Source organism: Salmo salar, chromosome 20 (assembly GCF_965601325.2).
Source record: "Salmo salar chromosome 20, fSalSal1, whole genome shotgun sequence".
NCBI lineage: Eukaryota > Metazoa > Chordata > Actinopteri > Salmoniformes > Salmonidae > Salmo > Salmo salar.
Window position 1 is genome coordinate 15,079,237 of NC_138310.1, and position 23,076 is coordinate 15,102,312.

Below are 23,076 nucleotides of genomic sequence, written 5' to 3' on the forward strand. Positions count from 1 at the left end.
GTGTCAGTACTTTGCCCCTTGGTAACCATTGCACTTCTGTATGTTGTAAAAGCGTTACATGGTCGCTGCTCATATCATTGCATAGTACAGAAAATAAACGAGAGTTCAGGGGCAAGTGGCTCTCGATGGAGGGTGCAGTGTACCCAAGTGGCATCTGCTTGCACACGCGTTACCACTCCACTATGTCTCCCTGTCATGGCTTTTGCGCCATCAGTACAGATGCCAACATGAGCAGCAGCTGCGTTTGGCTACATACGGATTGTTAGTGGAATTCCCGTGAGAGAGTAACGGTTAATGTTATTGGATGTTAATTATTTGACTAGGCTACCAGTATTTGACATTGTGTTATTATTTTGCTGAACACTAGATGGTTTCATTTTATTTTTGTCAGTGAAACGAGGCTACTCAGGCGAGAGAAAAAACTCACCCAAATGTATAGCCCCGTTTGAAAATGTAAAAAAAAAAAGAAAAAAAGAATTGCCACTTCTAATATAACTGTATGGCAGAGCCCAAGGGGCAAACATTTTCGAGCTCTAACCTTAGAATTGGGGATGACGTACTGTCACATGAGTGACAGAAAACTGAACCAATCATGACAGAAAACTGAGCCAATCAGGCGCAACGCTCTGTATTTTCTGCTGGCTAGCCCCACCACCACAGAAAGCACTGAGCTAGGTTGAAACACCTGCATTTTGGAGCTGCCTTACTCAAGAAAGCAAAAAAGAGACCATGGCTGCATTTCAAAACACTGGATCACTGCTACTCTAACTTCGGCGATGAAAACAAGGCCTTCCCCCGCCTTCCTCTCGGAAAATCTAACCACGACTCCATTTTGCTCCTCCCTTCCTATAGGCAGAAACTCAAACAGGAAGTACCTGTGGTAAGGACCATAAAACGCTGGTCTGACCAATCGGAATCCATGATTGTTTTGATAATACGGACTGGGACATATTCCGGGTAGCCTCAGAGAATAATATCGATTTATACGCTGATTCGGTGAGTGAGTTTATAAGGAAGTGCATAGGAGATGTTGTACCCACTGTGACTATTAAAACCTACCCTAACCAGAAACCATGGATAGATGGCAGCATTCGCACAAAACTGAAAGCGCAAACCACCGCATTTAACCATGGAAAGGTGACTGGGAATATGGCTGAATACAAACAGTGTAGTTATTCCTCCACAAGGCAAGCAAACATGTCAGTATAGAGACAAAGTGGAGTCGCAATTCAACGGCTCAGACACGAGACGTATGTGGCAGGGTCTACAGACAATTACGGACTACAAAAGGAAAACCAGCCACGTCACGGACACCGACGTCTTGCTTCCAGACAAACTAAACACCTTCTTTGCCCGCTTTGAGGATAATACAGTGCCACCGACGCGGCCCGCTACCAAGGACTGTGGACTCTCCTTCTCCGTGGCTGACTTAGGTAAGACATTTAAAAATAGTAACCCTCGCAAGGCTGCTGGCCCAGACGGCATCCCTAGCCGCATCCTCAGAGCATGCGCAGACCAGCTGGCTGGTGTGTTTACGGACATATTCAATCTCTCCCTATTCCAGTCCGCTGTCCCCACATGCTTGAAGATGGCCACCATTGTTCCTGTACCCAAGAATGCAAAGGTAACTGAACTAAATGACTACCGCCCCGTAGCACTGACTTCTATCATCATCAAGTGCTTTGAGAGACTAGTCAAGGATCATATCACCTCCACCTTACCTGTCACCCTAGACCCACTTCAATTTGCTTACTGCCCCAATGCAATTGCCATCACACTGTGCATTGCTCTATCCCATCTGGACAAGAGGAATACCTACGTACGAATGCTGCTCATTGACTACATCTCAGCATTCAACACCATAGTACCCTCCAAACTCATCATTAAGCTTGAGGCTCTTGGTCTCAACCCCGCCCTGTGCAATAGGGTGCTGGACTTCCTGACGGGCCGCCGCCAGGTGGTGAAAGTTGGAAACAACATCTCCACCCCGCTGATCCTCAACACTGGGGCCCCACAGGGTGCATGCTCAGCCCCCTCCTGTACTCCCTGTTCACCCATGATTACATGGCCATGCATGCCTCCAACTCAATCATCAAGTTTGCAGACGACACAACCGTAGTAGGCTTGATTACCAACAACGACGACACAGCCTACAGTGGGAAGGTGAGGGCACTCGGAGTGTGGTACCAGGAAAATAACCTCTCACTCAATGTAAACAAAACAAAGGAGATGATCGTAGACAGCAGAGGGAACACCAACCTATCCACATTGACTGGACAGCAGTGGAGAAGGTGGAAAGTTCATCGGCGCACACATCACGGACATACTGAAATGGTCCACCCATAAAGACAGTGTGGTGAAGTAGGCGCAACAGCAAGAAATGTGGCTTGTCACCTAAAACCCTCACAAACTTTAACAGATGCACAATTGAGAGTATCCTGCTGGGCTATATCACCGCCTGGTACGGCAACTGCACCGCCCACAACCGCAGGGCTCTCCAGAGGGTGGTGCGGTCTGCACAATGCATCACCGGGGGCAAACTAACTGCTCTCCAGGACACCTACAGGACCCGATGTCACAGGAAGGCCAAAAAGATCATCAAGGTCAACAACCACCTGAGCCACTGCCTCACCGCTACCATCCAGAAGGCGAGGTCAGTACAGGTGCATCAAAGCTGGGAACCGAGAGACTGAAAAATAGCTTCTATCTCAAGGCCATCAGACTGTTAAACAGCACTAACACAGAGAGGCTGCTGCCTACATACAGACTTGAAACCGTTGGCCACTTTAATAAGTGGATCACTCGTCACCTTAATAATGCCACTTTAATAATGTTTACATATCTTGCATTACTCATCTCATATGTATATACAGTATTTTATACCATCTATTGCATCTTGCCTATGCCGCTCGGTCATTGCTCATCCATATATTTATATGTACAGTTGAAGTCGGAAGTTTACATACACCTTAGGCAACTACATTTAAACTCAGTTTTTCACAATTCCTGACATTTAATCCTTGTAACAATTCCCTGTCTTAGGTCAGTTAGGATCACCACTTTATTTTAAGAATCTGAAATGTCAGAATAATAGTAGAGATAATGATTTATTTCAGCTTTTCTTTCTTTCATCACATTCCCAGTGGCTCAGAAGTTTATATACACTCAATTAGTATTTGGTAGCATTGCCTTTAAATTGTTTAACTTGGGTCAAACGTTTCGGGTAGTCTTCCACAAGCTTCCCACAATAAGTTGGGTGAATTTTGGCCCATTCCATCTGACAGAGCTGGTGCAACTGAGTCAGGTTTGTAGGCCTCCTTGCTCGCACACGCTTTTTCAGTTCTGCCCACAAATGTTCTATAGGGTTGAGGTCAGGGCTTTGTGATGGCCACTCCAATACCTTGACTTTGTTGTCCTTAAGCCATTTGGCCACAACTTTGGAAGTATGCTTTGGGTCATTGTCCATTTGGAAGACCCATTTGCGACCAAGCTTTAACTTCTTGACTGATGTCTTGAGATGTTGCTTCAATATATCCACATAATTTTCCTACCTCATGAGGCCATCTATTTTGTCAAGTGCACCTGCAGCAAAGCACCCTCACAACATGATGCTGCCACCCCCGTGCTTCACGGTTGGGATGGTGTGCTTCGGCTTGCAAGCGTCCCCCTTTTCCCTCCAAACATAACAATGGTCATTATGGCCACACAGTTCTATTTTTGTTTCATCAGACCAGAGGACATTTCTCCAAAAAGTATGATCTTTGTCCCCATGTGCAGTTGCAAACTGTAGTCTGGCTTTTTTATGGCGGTTTTGGAGCAGTGGCTTCTTCCTTGCTGTGCGGCCTTTCAGGTTATGTCGATATAGGACTCGTTTTACTGTGGATATAGATACTTTTGTACCTGTTTCCTCCAGCATCTTCACAAGGTCCTTTGCTGTTGTTCTGGGATTGATTTGCACTTTTCGCACCAAAGCACGTTCATCTGTAGGACACAGAACACATCTCCTTCCTGAGCAGTATGACGGCTGTGTGGTCCCATGGTGTTTATACTCGCGTACTATTGTTTGTACAGATGAACGTGGTACCCTCAGGCGTTTGGAAATGGCTCCCAAGGATGAACCAGACTTGTGGAGGTCTACAATTCTTTTCTGAGGTCTTGGCTGATTTATTTTGATTTTCCCATGATGTCAAGCAAAGAGGCACTGAGCTGGAAGGTAGGCCTTGAAATACATCCACAGGTACACTTCCAATTGAATCAAATTATGTCAATTAGCCTATCGGATGCTTCTAAAGCCATGACATAATTTTCTGGAATTTTCCAAGCTGTTTAACGGCACAGTCAAGTTAGTGTATGTAAACCTCTGACCCACTGGAATTGCGATACAGTGAATTATAAGTTAAATAATCTGTCTGTAAACTATTTTTGTAAAAATGACTTGTGTCATGCACAAAGTAGATGTCTTAACCGACTTGCCAAAATTATAGTTTGTTAACAAGAAATTTGTGGAGTAGTTGAAAAACGAGTTTTAATGACTCCAACCTAAGTGTATGTAAACTTCCGAAATCAACTGTATATATTCTTATTCCATTCCATTACTTAGATTTGTGTGTATTAGGTAGTTGTTGTGAATTTGTTAGATTACTTGTTAGATATTTCTGCACTGTCGGAACTAGAAGCACAAGCATTTTGCTACACTCGCAATTTTATCTGCTAACCATGTGTATGTGACCAATAAGATTTTATTTTATTTGATGGAACCGGTCAGGATGCTCTCGATTGTGCAGCTGTATAACTTTTTCAGGATATGAGGACCCATGCCAAATCTTTTCAGTCTCCTGAGGGGGAAAGGTGTTGTCGTGCCCTCTTAACGACTGTCTTGGTGTGTTTGGACCATAATAGTTTGGTGGTGAGGGGCCTGTTCTGCTCACCTTTTCCTGGAGTCCATGATAAGCTCATTTGTCTTGCTTACATTGAGGGAGAGGTTGTTGTCCTGGCACCACACTGCCACGTCTCTGACCTCCTCCCTATAGGCTGTCTCATCATTGTCGGTGATCAGGCCTACCACTGTTGTGTCGTCAGGAGACTTAATGATGGTGTTGGAGTCGTGTTTGGCCATGCAGTCGTGGGTGAACAGGGAGTACAGGAGGGGACTAAGTACACAGCCCTGAAGGGGCCCAGTGTTGAGGAACAGCGTGGCAGACGTGTTCTTGCCTACCCTTACCACCTGGGGGGCGGCCCGTCAGGAAGTCCAGTATCCAGTTGCAGAGGGAGGTGTTTAGTCTCAGGGTCCTTAGCTTAGTGATGAGCTTTGTGGGCACTATGGTGTTGAACTCTGAGCTCTAGTCAATGAACAGCATTCTCACATTGGTGTTCCTTTTGTCCAGGTGGGAAAGGGCAGTGTGGTCTATGTTATCCGTGAGGATGCTGTTGATGTGAGCCATGACCAGCCTTTCAAAGCACTTCATGGCTGCTGACGTGAGTGCTACAGGGCGGTAATCATTTAGGCAGGTTACCTTCACTTCCTTGGGCACAGGGACTATGGTGGTCTGCTTGAAACATGTAGGCATTACAGACTCGGTCAGGGAGAGGTTGAAAATGTCAGTGCATGCTTTGAGTACACATCCTGATAAACCGTCTGGCCCCGCGGCTTTGTGACCTGTTTAAAGGTATTGCTCACATTGGCTACTGAGAGCTTTATCACACAGTCGTCCAGAACAGCTGGTGCTCTCATGCATGCTTCAGTGTTGCTTGCCTCGAAGTTAGCATAAAAGGCATTTACAGTGGTTGCTCCACTAAAGGTTTTGCGATTATGCTGCGGGACTTAGAGGTCAATTGTGGTTTAGTACGGTACCCTGCGTCACTACTTCCTTGCTCCAGACCAGCGCAAGGGGGAGTTAGAGCACTGATTATGCTTTTGGGTCCCAAGGTGCTACTGTGTCTCTGACAATGAATGGGCGACCTAAACCTAAATAGAATCTGATAATTGTGCACGACTTCAGAATTACTTACTAAAACTGTTGTTACACAAGGTTTTTATTTTAAGAGAAACTTAGACTACAATTAGGGTGTGGAAATGTTAGGATTATTTTGCTCTTACTGTAATACTGTAGCCTACTCCCAACCGGTCACGTTGTACAGCGCCTGAGTGGCGCAATGGTCTAAGACACTGCTTCGCAGTGCAAGCTGTGTTGCTACAGATGCTGGTTCAATACCTGTGCCGGCCTCGACTGGGAGACCCATGAGATGATTGTAGGTTTTTGGTTTCTCTCCCTCTAAAAACAGAAATAAATCATTCTAAATAACAAACTGGCTTTATTTACAAATTAGTAACAATGTCTCACCCCATGTTTGAAAAAGCATTAAAGACAGAGTTAATGAGTACTTGAGGTCACCGAGAAAGTCTGGACATGGCCTGCCCTCATTTATGTAAGGAATTAGGCACTTTCCCATGTTTACTACAGTATGTACTGTAGGCTATGTTTACTTGTCAGACTGCACAGTAGCCTAATGAACAAATGCAGGTGGCTTATCTTCAAAATGCTTTAAATGCTTTATTATCCAAATGTAAAAGCATATACTGTACAGTACTGTATTTCTTCATCAGCATCTCTATGCTTTCGTTAATAAAATTATGATAAAAATACTCTTTCAAAATGCAGGTGTTTATTTAGTTATGGCTTCATAATGAATTACTATTGGAATAAATATTACTGAATTACAAAAATATTGGAACAAAGTTGTCTAATGAAGGTAAACAAATAGTTGCTTACTGGAAAATACTCTTTCAAACACACACGGTCACATTGCACAGTGCCGTTATGGCTATTAGCAGGTAGCTGGACAGTGGACTTGCCTAGAAGGAGGGTAGGGGGAGAATTCTATTGTCAAATGTATTTCTTAGTTAGGTTGGCTGTATCACAACCGGCCGTGATTGGTTGCAATTTCAGTTTAATCCACCAGAAAAAAACAAACCAAATAATACAACAAAAAGTATTATTATTATTATGTGTCACATCCGACCGTGATTGGGAGTCCCATAGGGCGGCTCACAATTGGCGCAGCGTTTCTCTCCCTCTAAAAACAGAAATAAATGTTTTGGCCTTTATTCAGATTTCAATCGCTCACTCTCGTTTTTTTGAAAACAAAATAACCTCCAAAATATTGTTAGCTGATGGCACAGTTATATAGCCCGGCACTTACATAAAGCTGAGTGACTCACTCATTCATGGCTTTGGATCAAAATAAATAAGTACCAACATTCTTTCTGATAGTCTTTAATAAAGAAATGTTTTGGTTATCCTGACCTGGACACCATGTACAGTATTATAATAGCCCTCCCGATTGGCGCAGCGGTCTAAGACACTGCATCGCAGTGCAAAATGTGTTGCTACAGATGCAGGTTTGATACGCATGCCGGCCACCACCGGTAGACCAATATGTAATTATTTGCGATTTATATACTTTAGGCCTACCGTAGTCGACATGAGTCTCACTAGTTTTGAGTAATGTGCTGTTAAAAGTGGTGTAGGTCTTATTTATTTAAAGAGCATATTGAAGTTAGAAGCAATAGGATTTGAAGCAATAGCCTACTCATTGTGGTTACTATTTTAGCACTGTTTCGCGCTGCTCTTAGACAAGCATTGGGACCGGTCTTGGTAAATCAATTTGATTTTTATTTTCACTGAATCTCCATTTGGGTATTGGTTAGACTACAATTATACAATTAGGGTGTGGAAATGTTATGTTACTACTCCCGACCGTCACATGTTACAATGCCATATTTTCCGTTCCATCCTAACGGAAACCCTGAGGGTTTTTCATTTTTCTTGGAATAGAAACACCATAATATTAATGAAATTAATTAAGCAACATTTCTTAAAATCAGTCCCATATACTATGTTCTTACAAAAAAAGGTTTTAAATTCTCTAGTACAGCCACTATTGAAGGCTATCAAATGCTTCTCAAAGATGCCCTCTGGTGGTCAAACTAGCACTAACTAGCATTAATGGTTACAATGGCTGGCAATTAAATGACGTGCCATAGAATTCTGCGGCACCATGCAAGCTGTGCTGCAGTATGCTGCAACTTTTAAAGGACGAACCACTGTAGCTCGTCTGGTAGGCTCGCGTCACTGGGCAGCTCGCGTCTGGGTTTCCCTTTTGTAGTCTGTAATAGTTTTCAAGCCCTGCCACATCCGACGAGCGTCAGAGCCGGTGTAATAGGATCCAGTCTTAATCCTGTATTGACGCTTTGCTTGTTTAATGGTTTGTCTGAGGGCATAGCGGGATATCTTATAAGCATCCGGATTTGTGTCCTGCTCCTTGAAAGCAGCAGCTCTAGCCTTTAGCCCGATGTGGTTGTTGCCTGTAATCCATGGCTTATGTTTGGGATATGTACATACGGTAACTGTGGGGACGACGTCGTCGATGCACTTATTGATGAAGCCGATGACTGAGGTAGTATACTCCTCAATGCCATTGGATGAATCCCGGAACATATTCCAGTCTGTGCTAGCAAAACAGTCACGTAGCATAGCATCCTTGTCATCTGACCACTTTCATATTGAGCGAGTCACTGTTATTGACAAATAGACACACACCCCCACCCCTCATCTTACCAGACATAGCTTCTCTGTTTTGCCGGTGCATGGGACATCCCACCAGCTCTAAATTATCCGTGTCGTCGTTCAGCCACGACTCAGTGAAACATAAGATATTACAGTTTTTAATGTCCCGTTGGTAGGATAATCTTGATCATATGTCATCAATTTTATTTTCTAATGATTGCATTTTGGCAATTAGAACGGATGGCAGTGGGGGTTTACTCGCTCATCTATGTATTCTCAGAAGGCAGCCTGACCGCCGCCCCCTTTTTCTCCGTCTTTTCTTCATGCAAATGATGGGGATTTGGGCCTGTTCCCGAGAAATCAGAATATCATTTTTGTCAAACTCGTTAAAGGAAAAAGCTTCTTCCAGTTCGAGGTGAGTAATCTTAGTTCGAGGTGAGTTATTTTCGGTCATAAGAGACGGTAGCAGCAACATTATGTACAAAATAAGTAACAAAATTTCATAGCTGGTTAGGAGCACGTAAAAAGTCAGCCATCCTCTCCGGTGCCATTCTCTGATACACAATAAGTAACGATAACTTGGCTATATGCACGGGGTACCAGTACCAAGTTGATGTGCAGGGGTACAAGGTAATTGAGGTAGATATGTACATATACTGTAGGTCGGGATAAAGTGACAAGGCAACGGGATAGATAATAAACAATAACATTAGCGTATGTGATGAGTCAAGAGGTGCAAAAAGGGTCAATGCCAATATTCCGGCTAGCTATTCCGGCTAGCTATTTAATTATTCTAATAATTGTCGCTGAGGCCATTTTTCCCCCCATCATTAACATTTTATATTCATCCAATGTCTATCATGTTTTTGGATGAAGTGATGACGTCGCCACTGCTCCCTGTGCGCAATGAGTGTTAGTGCGCATGTCATGCAACTCGGATATAGACGGTCCATGAATCGGCGAATGCGAACCTAAGTAGATAATTTTGAAAACAATGATCAGACATCTTGAACGCAGTCTCGAGTTCTTATTATACCTCAGTGGTTGAAGCGAGAGGCTAAACTTCTCTGGTGTTTTGGTCCAGTACCTACTACGCTCTAACAGCGTGAAGCAAACCTATGCACATGTGTAGATACTCTGCGACTGTGTGAGAGTGAAGTCATCTCGCTCGGAAGGTCACACACAAAGATGAAGTTGATGATGGCAAAGACCTATGCACTTTCAACTCATTCCAGTACTGGAGGGTCCCTTTGCCAGAGCTGGACCTTTTACTTCTGCAGAGTGGGAACCTCTTTGGACCAAATGGAGAACCGACCCCCTGCCAAAGACTTCTCCTCTGATGCCATGGAGTATCTACCCACCATGGAACTCTTATGCAAGAGGTGGCAACAGACACTGCCCATCAGAGCAATCGATATAAATCTATACAATGTAGACATATGGGTGGTTCTGCTCCCCACCAATGCACACGTAAGCCATGGTGACACACTATAGAACAGCTAGGCCTGCTAAACTCAAACTTTCACAATGCCCACCATACACTGGGACTTCCGAGTGGCGCAGAGTTCTAAGGCACTGCATCTCAGGGCTAGAGGCGTCACTACAGACCCTGGTTCGATTCCAGGCTGTATCACAACCGTCCGTGATTGGGAGTCCCATAGGGCGGCGCACAATTGGCCCAGCATCGTCCGGGTTAGGGTTTGACCGGGGTAGGGCGTCATTGTAAACAAGAATTTGTTCTTATCTGACTTGCCTGGTTAAATAAAATTAAATCGCTTCAGCTTATTTATTTATAGCCACTATGCTGCATCAGTTAAAGTATTTTAATATGAGGCACTAAACCCGCTCACAGGGTTGGTTAACTCTTGAGGTCCCTTGTGTCTCTACCAACGTAGGTAAATGAGCCTTCAGTTTTAACCCCCCACCCCCAAAGAATTGAACCAATATGTTATTGGGCTCATTTCTGGAGGTGGAAATTATATTTTAGATGGTGTCAGGATCATTTTATTTTCATTCATTTTGGAGTAGAATGTTCTTTTAAAAAGTCACTCCGCTACCTTTTCCCCACACTGCCACAAAACTATCCAGAGGAAACACTGACTTTTGCCCATTTCTGTCATGGGCCATAGACCGGTGCCCAGCGGCAAATTATAATCGAATCCGCCCACTTTGTAGGTTACTTATGTCAGGTAAAGGTGTGGACCTACGTCAGGTCCATTTGTGTGCCAATATGAATGCAGCTCCTACAATGGTAAGTTAAAAAAGAAGTTGTATTTTTATCTTCCCATAAGCAAGGCAGTTCATTAACAAGTTTCAATGATAGCCCAGTTGTCAAATTATGGAGGCTACAATGCGAAGAGATAATTGAAAAGAAGGTGATGATAGCCAGAAATGTTGAATTAGTATGTAATTAGAGTATCAGTGGTATGAAATGGCAAAATTGTAGCCTGACTGAAATTAGCACTATTTTCCTTTTTAAATTAATTTGGAAAGTCCTCAAATGATTCTGAATTAGTCTTTACTATCAGATAATAATACAAGTATTATATAAGTGCACGGAAGTCAAAAAGGTGTGAAAAGTATAATCGTTAAGTAACTCTAAACCTGAAGTCAAAGTTTATATATGCGATTTAAAAGGAAAAAAAATGTAACCCAAACGTGGGGTGTGCAAAACAAAAGCTTGAAGTTTGTGTGCTGCATAAATGATGAGCGACATGGGAGTTGTTGAGATGCCCATAATGAAGGTAAATCTCTTTGGCTGTGTCCGAATGCACATAATACGTCCTAAATAGTAGCCTGTTTGAGTATGCGATGAAATTAAGTTTTATAATATATGAATTTTCCAAAATCGAATGTTTTAAATGCCAGGATGTTATACTCATTTTGGCTTTTCATTTAGTAGGATTCGCTGCATACTTTTAGGGAATTTCACAGCCACAATGCATTGGAAAAATGGGGCTGCAAGTTTTAATAGCTAGATCTCTTCAAGTAAACAACAAAACAACTTGGAAGATTGCGAATACCGAAGCTTCTGCGGTGGTGTTCAAATGTAAGTAGTTTTTGTTATTAAAAATGATCATGACTATTTCATTGTAGCTACATCTTTGAAAGCAGATTTGCAGCCTGCAGTGCCTTTCGCTAGTAGGATTAGAAGTTAGCTTTAGAACAGTAATGTTAGCTACAGGGTTACTTGCTGTTGAGCAACAACTTCATATTTAACATTAGCCTAGTTAGCTAGCTAGCTAGTTTCATTGCACATAACCTGTTATGGTGAAAGTAATGGTAAGCTGCTCTCGTGGCCCTCTTAGGGGGAAAAAAGAGTTCCAAAACGGTTATTCGGCTGTCCCCATAGGAGAGCCCCTTTTAGTTCCAGGTAGAACCATTTTTTGTTCCAGGTATATAGAATCCAAAAAGGTTCTACCTGGAACCACAGCCTGGTCTCATAGTAAATGTAAATCCAGGATCAAATTAGTATGATAAATTACGTACCATATGGTTACATAAGACAGATGGTTACTTAAGGCAAAATGAAAGAAGGATGGTTGGTCAGGGTGGATGGGTGAACATATAACGCAAATGTCTAGCAACCCAAAGGTTTGCGAGTTCGAATACCATCAATGTGAACTTTAGCATTTTAGCTAATTAGCAACTTTTCAACTACTTACTCGGATTTACGTACAGAATAATGCGAAATACTGTGAGACCAGGTTGGGAACCAAAAGGGTTCTACCTGGAGCCAAAAAGGGCTCTTCAAAGGTTTCTCCTATGGGGACAGCCAAATAACCTTTTTATGTTCTAGATGGCACCTTTTTTCCCTAAGAGTGTACTGTTTCACCTTGGCACTGCAATTTGATAAAGTATGTTACAGTCTAGCTACAGAAAGTTCACAGAACTCTACTTTGCTCATGTTTTGGTTAATGTTGTACTTGATCTTATGTCTTTTCAGGATCTATGTGAAGGAGGAGGAGGGGCAGCTATCACCTGCATGGGTGAAAAAGAAGTGGGAGGACCTTAAGCAAAAATACTTACACTTATTGCTGTGCTTGGCTAATAAAGTTCCCCTTTTCTCTGAAGCAACAACACTTTCCCATCTATTTCCTATGCTTCACTGGCACATTAATGTAAGTGTGAAGATATGCATGCCAGAAATGTGCAAGTATTCCAGAGAAATGTACTGCAATTGGCATAATACCTTTTACAGGAATTTACATGTAGTATGTTTGATGCTGAAAGCTATCCTTACCATATTTTTCAGGTGTTGAAAGCTCCCCCCACCGGAGTCAGAACAGAGGTAGGGGAGGCCACAGCAACATTCTGGAAGTGGTATGCGGGGATGGGTGTGTCGCTGCAGGGGCTGCCACTCTATCACCCCACCGGTCATCATCTCATCATATTCCCAAGGTGTAATTTATAAATGTTATTCTGTTTTTGGTGAAGTCCTTTTTTTTTTAACTCAAAGTGGATTTCTGTTTTCTCATTGAAAAGTGTTTGTAATTAAAACAAAAATTATATCAGTACATGTACTGTTGGTGTGTTTTACTTCCAACATAAAAAAATGCACTTGCACATCAGAGCTATCTTGTGTAAGGTGCATGGTAACAATTAAGTTGAAAGAAAAAAGTAACCCGCACACTGCTCTTGCATGTATCACTTTTTTAATGAAGATTACGCTCTACTAAACTAAGTAAAGCAATAATAATAACAAGATTACATTTCTGTAGTGCTTTTCATAACTATCGCAAAGCAAAAAACGAACTAGTAATGTATCATCATGAGTAGCCTAGCTATAGTTGGCTAGGTCAACCAATAAATGCCAAGTCTGAGTGCATGCAGCATCCTCCAAAGAGGATGCAATCTAAGCAGTTGAACTTAAGTGCCTCTCTGTAACAATTTCCTCACAATATTGGGTAACACTTTATTTGAAGGGGTCCTTATTACAGTGTAATTGCATATGTAATTACACTAACAAGTATTGTCATTAATTGTAATAATTAATAGCTACTCTACTAACAACATGTAACAGGTGGTAATTGCAGTCTGTAATTACAGAGGTGTAGCATCGAATGCTTGTTATCATGCTTATTACAAATGTTCAAGTTTCTGATAGCAACCGAACTCACCATTCTTCAGTACAAACCATGTTATAAGTGTTAGCCAATTGAAAACCAAATACCTCTGACACAACTCTGCTATAAAGGACTCTGGAGTCTGATTCCCAGGCCCAGGTCCAGCTTTTGTTTTAAATGCATGGAAGCTTATGAGTGATAGGGCAAAAATGGGGAGTTTACATAAGTTTTGTTTGTTTTAATTGTTGAATTATTTAACGGTGCATTTGACCTGGAAAGCAACAGTAGCTAAGGAGGTCAGGGTTTGAAAATTGGTTATTTTTTAACATTATTTTTATTATTAACTCCAGCCCCCCCCCCCCCCCCCCCAAAGCCATATATATATACATTTTACATATACATTTTGCATATACATTTTACATACATGGTACTTTTATTTAAAGCAGTCACATAACAATAATACACTACCAAACATAAGCTCTGCAATGCCAAACCTTAGCCACTCTCAGCCCATCCCAACTATCACCATAGACCACCCTCGTTTGGTTTCCATGTGCCATATATTTTTCAATTGTGCTGTGATGTTTAACATCATTTTTAAACTTTTCTAATCATATAGTATCCACAGATTGTGAGCTAAAGATGAAAACCTTTATTGACTGACAATGGCTTTCCAAATCGCCCAACACTGCTATTTGTAAGGTTATATTTAAGTGTATGTTGTGATTTTTTTTTTAACCATTCCTGAACCTGTGACCAGAAACAAGCTACATAGGGGCAATACCAGAGTAAATGATATATTGATTCTGTCTCTTCGCAAGAAAATCTACAGAGCTGAGATTGTTGTATGCCCCATATATATAGCATTCTGTTGTTGGCAAGAATTTTATATAATAATTTAAATTGAAAAACTCAAAGTGTTGAATCAAGTGTAGTTTTTTGTACCAGTTCATAAACCATATGCCATGGAATTGGTACATCGAAATCTCTTCCCATTTATTTTGCAACCTGTATGGCGCAGCTGTCAAAAAAATGTGTCCTCAAATTAAACTGGTATATTTTTCTATTTATGCCAGTTCCTTTCAGCCAATTTGTGTCTTTAACATATGGCAGGCAAACAAGTTCCCTACCTTCTCCTTTTTCCACTTCTCCATGTCTCCTCCATTTTTGTGGTAATGCTTTTGGTTGTAAATTTGGATTGAGCAGATATTCCCATCTGGTTTCGATAGCGGCATATGTGACGTAACTCCTCCGTTTCTATTCATAATATCATTCATAAATATAATTTAAAAATTAAGAAATTCCATAAAGAATGTTTTTAAATTAATCAGTATATTTGAGTTCAATCATAACATTTGTTGTAATATTTGTTCTATCTTTTCTGGAGGATAAAACGGAAATTGTAACCAGCTTTGTGTGGCTTGTTTAAGAAAGGGTGATACTTTAAACAAAATTTAATTTTCAATTAGTTGGAAATGAGAAGTTGTAACCTGTATAAAGGCAAAAAGGCCATTTTTGAGCAAAGGATGAGCCTTTCTTATTAATAATCTACTGGAGAACCATTTGGGGTTTAAGTATAACTTATGTATGAGTGAAGCTTTAGTGAGAGGTTTAAAGCTTTAATATTTAATCATTTTAGCCCCATAAACTCATATTCATTATATAAATTGGCATGTTTAATTTTGTCTGGCTAAGCATTCCAAATAAAGTTAAATATTTTTTGCTTATATGATTTCAAAAACGAGTCGTCTGGAATAGGCAGTGCCATTAGTAAGTAAGTAAACTGTGATAGGACCAAAGAGTTAATCAATGTGATTTTTCCATAAATAGACAAGTATTTACCTCTCCATGGTTGCAGAATCTTATCTATTTTTGCTAACTTTCTATTGAAATTGATTGTGGTAAGTTCATATTTTTTTAGATGTGAATACCAAGTATATCTAATTCACCATCCACCCATTTTATTGGTAAACTACAAGGTAGTGTAAACACAATTTTTTAACGATTCAATACGTAATATGGTACACTTGTCATAATTAGGTTTTAATTCTGAGAGGCTAGAAAAGGGATCAAGATCTTCAATGAGACTGTACAGGGATCCAGATTGCGGACTTAAGAAAAAACTAGAGTCATTGGCATACATTGACACTTGTGTTTTTATCCCCTGGATTTCTAACCCCTTGATGTTCTTGTTGGATCTAATTTTAATAGCTAGCATTTCAATTACCATAATAATTAGATATGGAGACAACGGACAGCCTTGTTTTACTCCTCTTTAAAGCTAAATACTTTTGGAGAAGTAAACATTATTTACTATTTTACATCTGGGGTTGGTGTACATAACTTTAACAGATTGTGTAAGAGATTCAACAAAATTAAAGTAATCCAGGCATTTATATATAAATTCTAGTCGTACTTTATCAAACGCCTTTTCAAAATCTGCTATGAAGACCAGGCCTGGTATCTTCAATGTTTCATAATGTTCAATTGTTTCAAGTAATTGTTGTATATTATCTCCAATTTATCGTCCATATAAAAAACATGTCTGATCAGGATGAACAATATCTGGTAAAACTTTTTTTATTCTATGTGCTCTGCATTTCGCCAGGATTTTCGAATCACAACATTGAAGTGTTAGAGCCCTCCAGTTTTTTAAATGGACTGGTATCTTTATACTTACCACCTGGGTCCTGTTTTAGTAGTAATGAAATCAGACCTACTTGTTAAGTACTTGAAAGTCTACCATTTGTATTAGAGTAATTAAAACATGCTAATAATGGATCTTTGAGTACATCAAAAAAAGGTCTGATATACCTCTACTGGTATACCGTCAAGTTCTGTTTTTTTTCCAGACTGAAAACATTTTATTGCCTCAAAAAGTTATTCTTCTGTAAATTGGCCTTCACACAGTTCTTTCTGTAAATTTGTTAATTTTACATTATTATTATTATTATTATTATTATTAGGAAATAATTCCTTACAGTTAACATCATTCAGTGGAAATGGAGGAGACTGAAAAGAAAACATATGCTTCAAATATTTAGCTTCCTCTTTCAAAATATAATTTGGTGAATCATGGATGAAGCAATATAAGGTATTTTTACATGTTGAAATAAAGTTGTCTAAAGTACAAGCTCATCTTTTGTTTGTTTTCACTTGGTAATGAGTATTAAGTAAGTATATGGTAATTGCTCATAGGTAACTATATATATGTAGATAACGTACTATGCATTTCATTTTAACTAGCTAAATCCTGTGTAATACCTAGTAATTACATTGTACATAGGCATATATTACATGTACTCTGTGATGTACTATTGTGTTTATCTTCCCACTTGGATGGCTCTTGCCTTAAAATGAAGGACAGGTTGTTAGGATGGGTAATGTACTATATAAGTACACATTTATTACAAATAAGTACCCCTCAAGATGCACTTCATTTTAACTAGCTAAATCTTATGCAGATGGTACATGTACTATGTGGTGTACAAGTGGGTTTATCCTCCCATTTGAATGGCAAGGAGGTTCAGGTTGTGGGCAACATACACATTAATTCTAAGTCATTTTTAAAATTATAATCTGGGATGACACCCGTATGGTAGACCCCAGTCAGTGAGGTTGACCTATACCTGATCTATTTTTGTAAACTCAACCAAATTAACCCAGATGATACACTTTTGGAGGGCAACTGCTAGCAACAGCATTGAGTGGTTATTTTGAAGAGTGTGTATTCAAGGCTTGGCAATAAGACTGTATTGAGCCCCCAACCTTTTTAACGTTGGACATCAAGCGCATCTGTTCATGAGAGAGATTACAACCTTGTGACAGTTGTTACTGAATCGGATGCAGCTGAGAATAAACAAAACACAAAATTGGTGAATTTAGTGAAACTTGCCCAGTTGTAACAAGCATGGTAACAAGCATTTGTTGTTACATCTCTGTAATTACACACTGCAATTACCACCAGCTACCTGTTATTACAGTTTAACTATGAGTTATTACAATTAACTACAATACTTATTACAGTGTAATTGCACATGTAATTACATTGTAATAAGGACCCCTTAAAATAAAGTATTGCCCCCTCTGGAACAAAGTGGACCTTTCTCAATTACCCAGCATTTCACGGTTGAGGCTGAGCCATGTATGGCATTCACATAGTGCCGCGTGATCGCATAGTCCATATTTTTGGTGCGTATAGCTGCTTTTATGTTCAGCTATTCTTAATTTGAGCGTGTATTTCATCTGACCAATGTAAACTAGCCCACATGGGCATTTGAGCATGTAAACAAAATGTGTTGTACTACAATTTATGAAGTAATTTATCTTGTATTCTTTACCTGAGCGTGGGTGATAGAATACCTTTGTGTCACTTGAGTTGGAACAATGTGTACAATGACCGCAGCGGTAGAACTCATTAGGGGCATCTGGGAGCCAGGTAGAGGGTGCAGGTGCAGGATTTGAGAGCACTGTGCACCACACGGTCTCTGATAAAGCATATCAGGGGAGGGTTGGACGCAAAGTCTTTGAGCAAGGGGTCACTGGAGAATGTGCCAGTGTTTGAGGATCATGTTTTTTATCTACCCTGCAGACAGGTCGTATTCAGTGGAAAAACAAACCCTAGCCGATTTCTCACATTTGTCTTTTTTGGTGAGGAGGGCGGCTTTATACGTCTCTTGAGCTCGCTTATGAGCCATGTTGAGGAGACTCACTGTAGCCGTGTTCAAGGAACCTCTTTTTCATTACTTCAGCTTTAGTCTCAAAATCATTTGATTTGCTGCAGTTTCGCCTTAGTCTAAGGAATTGACCAGTAGGAATGTTGCGTTTTTTTGAGATTTAGGATGATTACTATAATACCTTAGGAGCCTGTTCCAACTGAGAGGTTTGCGAAAAATAGTAGTTTCAAGTGTATCACTGTCGCCTTTAAAAATAGTGAGGTCGAGGAAATTGACAGAAGAAGTGCAATGCTTTTCTGTAAAGGATAAATGTGGATTGGTAGAGTTGGCATACAACACAAATCTACTCAAGTCCGCCCAAGAATGCTGGGAGGGAAGGAACCAACTTTGAATGAAAAAAATCGACAAATTGGTATATCGGTTCCGTGAGGCTCTCATTACCAGAGACTATAGGCTTCAGAGGAGGGTCAGGTAGTTTCTTATGAATCCTAGGTATGCCATAGTAAGCTGCACATACTGGGTGAGGGGTGATGAGGAAATCCCTCTCCTTTTCAGTAATTCAAGCTTGGTCTAAAGCACTATTAATATATGCATCATTTCACTCTTACTACTATCCGTAAGGTTTATTGTTCCTACTGTACCACAACAGCGCCCACCGCCTTATCAGCAGGGCGAATTAAACGATTACAGTTGTTTTGTAGACCTTTGAGTGCTACAACATCTTCTGCACTGAGATTACCTTTAGAGAAGTTGCAAGTAAGCATAAATACTCTATGTTCATTTTCAATCAGGCGGCTAGCTGTATGGGGTAATAGAATAGAAGGGCTCAGATTAGAGAATGGTGAAATGGTAGACTTCATTTTGAAAGGGGTAGGAATTCTCACTCCCTGTTTGGTTTCAATACCATTATTCACCTGATTTCTAAGAACAGTGTCACTGTGACTCAAGACTGTCTGAGGTGAAGAAATGCTTCAAATGCTGTTATCTAAAGAATTTGAAGCTGTCTACTCTTAGCTTAAAAGGATCAACTGCATTAATAGGCGTGAAACCAGGCCTTTACTGAGCACAGACACAGACTAATGGTTGTATCAGCAGATGCAGAAGAACTAGACGAATCCAATGCAACAACCCAGCAGTCTTTAGCTCAAACACACAATGTTTAAAAGGGGTTAGATGTCCAAATTGTGTCGGAGTGACCGTGGGACTCGAGGTTTAAATAGCTAGCCTATTAATTCATATATTAATGATATTTGTACTTTAGATTTAAGATTATGAGATAGCCATATTGTTTATTGAATTATTAATAACCTGCTGTTACTGTAAATTATAATGGATATAATTGCGCCGGATGGGAGGTCTGCCGTTTTACGGGCTCCTAACCAACTGTGCTATTTTGTTAGTTTTTTTCGCATTGGTTGTAACTTATGATGTACATAAAGTTGCTGCTACCGTCTCTTATGGACATCAGAACAGCGATAACTCACCTCGAACTGGACAAAGATGTTTTCTTTAATGAGTCTGACGCGAAGGATATACTGCTTTCCGGGGAGAACAAGTCCAGATCCCCATCATTCGTGTGAAGAAAAGGCGGAGAAACCGAGGGAGAAGGTTGGGATGCTTTGTTAGGATTCGTAGGCGAGTGAGTAAATCGCCATAACCATCGGTTCTGTTGGCCAGCATGCAATCACTGGAAAACAAACTCGATGATCTACGGTCGAGACTATCCTACCAGCGGGACATTAAAAACTGTAATATCTTATGTTTCACCGAGTCGTGGCTGAACAACGACACGGATAATATAGAGATGGCAGATTTTTCTGTGTATCGCCAGGACAGAGTAGTTACGTCTGGTAAGACGAGGGGTGGTGGTGTCTGTCTGTTTGTCAATAACTGCTGGTGCACGATATCTAATGTTAAAGAAGTCTTGAGGTATTGCTCGCATGGGGTAGAGTACCTCATTATAAGCTGTAGACCACGCTATCTACCAAGAGAATTTTCATCTATAATATTCGTAGCCGTCTATATACCACCACAAACCGATGCTGGCACTTAGACCGCACTCAATGAGCTGTATAAGGCCATAAGCAAACAAGAAAATACTCATTCAGAAGTGGCGCTCCTCACCGGCTTCATCAATAAGTGCGTTGAGGACGTCGTCCTCACAGTGACCGTACGTACATATCCCAACCAGAAGTCATGGATTACAGGCAACATACGCACTGAGCTAAAGGCTAGAGCTGCCGCTTCCAAGGAGCCGGACACTAATCCGGACACTTATAAGAAATCCCGCTTTGCCCTCAGACGAACCATCAAACAGGCAAAGCATCAATACAGGACTAAGATCCTACTACACCTGCTCTGACATTCATCAGATGTGGCAGGGCATGCAAACTATTACGGACAACAAAAACAAAGGGAAACCCAGCCGCGAGCATCCCAGTGATGCGAGCCTACCAGACGAGCTAAATGCTTTTTATGCTTGCTTCGAGGCAAGCAACACTGAAGCATGCATGAGAGCACCAGCTGTTCCGGATGACTGTGTGATCACTCTCTCCATAGCCGATGTGAGCAACACCTTTAAACAAGTCAACATTCACAAGGCCGTGGGGCCAGACGAATTACCAGGATGTGTACTCAGAGCACACACGGACCAACGGTCGGTAGCCATGAAGTGCTTTGAAAGGCTGGTCATGGCTGACATCAACCCCATCATCCCGGAAACCCTAGACCCACTCCAATTCGCATACCGCCCCAACAGATCCACAGATGACACAATCTCAATCGCACTCCATAGTGCCATTTCCCACCTGGACAAAAGGAACACCTATGTGAGAATGCTGTTCATTGACTACAGCTCGGCGTTCAACACCATAGTGCCCACAAAGCTCATCACTAAGCTAAGGACCCTGGGACTAAACACCTCCTTCTGCAACTGGATCCTGGACTTCCTGACACGCTGATCCTCAACACCGGTTCCCGTCAGGGGTACATGCTTAGTCCCCTCCTGTACTCCCTGTTCACCCACAACTGCATGGCCGAACACGACTCCAACAACATTAAGTTTGTTGATGACACAACAGTGGTAGGCCTGATCACCGATAAAGATGAGACAGCCTATTGGGAGGAGGTCAAAGACCTGTCAGTGTGGTGCCAGGCCAACAACCTTTCCCTCATTGTGAGCAAGACAAAGGAGATAATCGTGGACTATAGGAAAAGGAGGGCCTGAACAGGCTCCTATTTACATCGACAGGGCTGGAGCGGGTCGAGAGTTGAAAGTTCCTTGGTGTCCACATCACCAACAAACTATCATTGTCCAGACACACAAAGACAGTCGTGAAGAGGGCACGACAACACCTTTTCCCCCTCAGGAAACTTAAACGATTTGGCATGGGTCCCCAGATCCTCAAAACGTTCTACAGCTGCACCCTCGAGAGCATCCTCACCGGTTGCATCACTGCCTGGTATGGCAACTGCTCGGTATCTGACCCTAAGGCGCTACAGAGGGTAGTGCGTACCGCCCAATACATCACTGGGGTCAAGCTTCCTGCCGTCCAGGACCTATATTTCCCTGGCAATGTCAGAGGAAGGCCCAAAAAATTGTCAAAGACTCCAGTCATAGACTGCTCTCACTGCTACCGCACGGCAAGCGGTACCGGAGCACCACGTCTAGGTCCAAAAGGCTCCTTAACAGCTTCTACCCCCAAGCTATAAGACTACTGAACAATTAATCAGATGGCCACCCGGACAATTTACATTGAGCCTAGCTCAGTGCTTTCTGTGGTGGTGGTAATGCCAGAGGAAAATACGGAACGTAGGGGTTGGTAATGTTCTCTAGTTGCACCGTGATTGGCTCATTGTTCTGTCACTCATGGGGACACTACGTCACCTCCAAATCTAAGGGTAGAGCTCGAAAATTCAAGCCCCTTGGGTGCTGCCATAGAGTTACATTAGAAGTGCCCATCCAAGAAGGCTCAAGGTCATTGGCCACAAATAAAATGATGTAAAATCACATTATATCTACAGCAGCTTTGATTGGCCTGTCAACATCATTCAGCAAGTTGGAAATTGCAAATTCAACAATGAGTGGTTTGGAAGGAATCAGTAGCTAACTGCAAGCATTGCAAAGCAATCACTAGCCTGCTATTCAGTGGAGTGGGTATGTGGTCCGCAGCCTGGATTTAAGGGACTCTTTTCCAAGCTTAAAAGGATAAACATTCAACATTGGCCATGGTGTCAATCCAGCATGACTTCTGCCACGCTCAAAACAACTGGAAACTCAGAACTGGGAAATCTGATTTCAGTGAGTTCAAGACAACTGGGACCTTGGAAAAAAAACTAGCTCTGACTGGGAAAATACTTAAATTTTTTTAATTAATTATTATTAACAACAAATCATTACAAAAAGTACATGGGGGAAGACAAGTACACTACCGGTCAAAAGTTTTAGAACACCTAATTCAAGAGTTTTTCTTTATTTTTACTATTTTCTACATTGTTGAATAATAGTGAAGACATCAACACTATGAAATAACACATTTGGAATCATGTAATAACCAAAAAAGTGTTAAACAAATCTAAATATATTTTATATTTCAGATTCTTCAAATAGCCACCCTTTGCCTTGATGACAGCTTTGAACACGCTTGGCATTCTCTCAACCAGCTTCACCTGGAATGCTTTTCCTACAGTCTTGAAGGAGTTCCCACATATGCTAAGCACTTGTTGGCTGCTTTTCCTTCACTCACGTTTTTTTTGCCCCACCAAGAT

The 23,076-nt window shown here is 41.3% G+C and overlaps 1 protein-coding gene across 1 annotated transcript in view; it reads left to right on the forward strand.

Annotated features, from left to right (window-relative positions):
* The first annotated feature begins 10,780 nt into the window (after positions 1–10,780).
* Positions 10,781–23,076, forward strand: part of LOC106580069 (transient receptor potential cation channel subfamily M member 6) — an 89,927-nt gene continuing 77,631 nt past the window's right edge. The window contains exon 1 of the mRNA XM_082966844.1: positions 10,781–10,818. Within this exon, the coding sequence (XP_082822970.1) occupies positions 10,798–10,818 (21 nt within the window). The 5' untranslated portion in view covers positions 10,781–10,797. The remainder of the gene's footprint in view (positions 10,819–23,076) is intronic.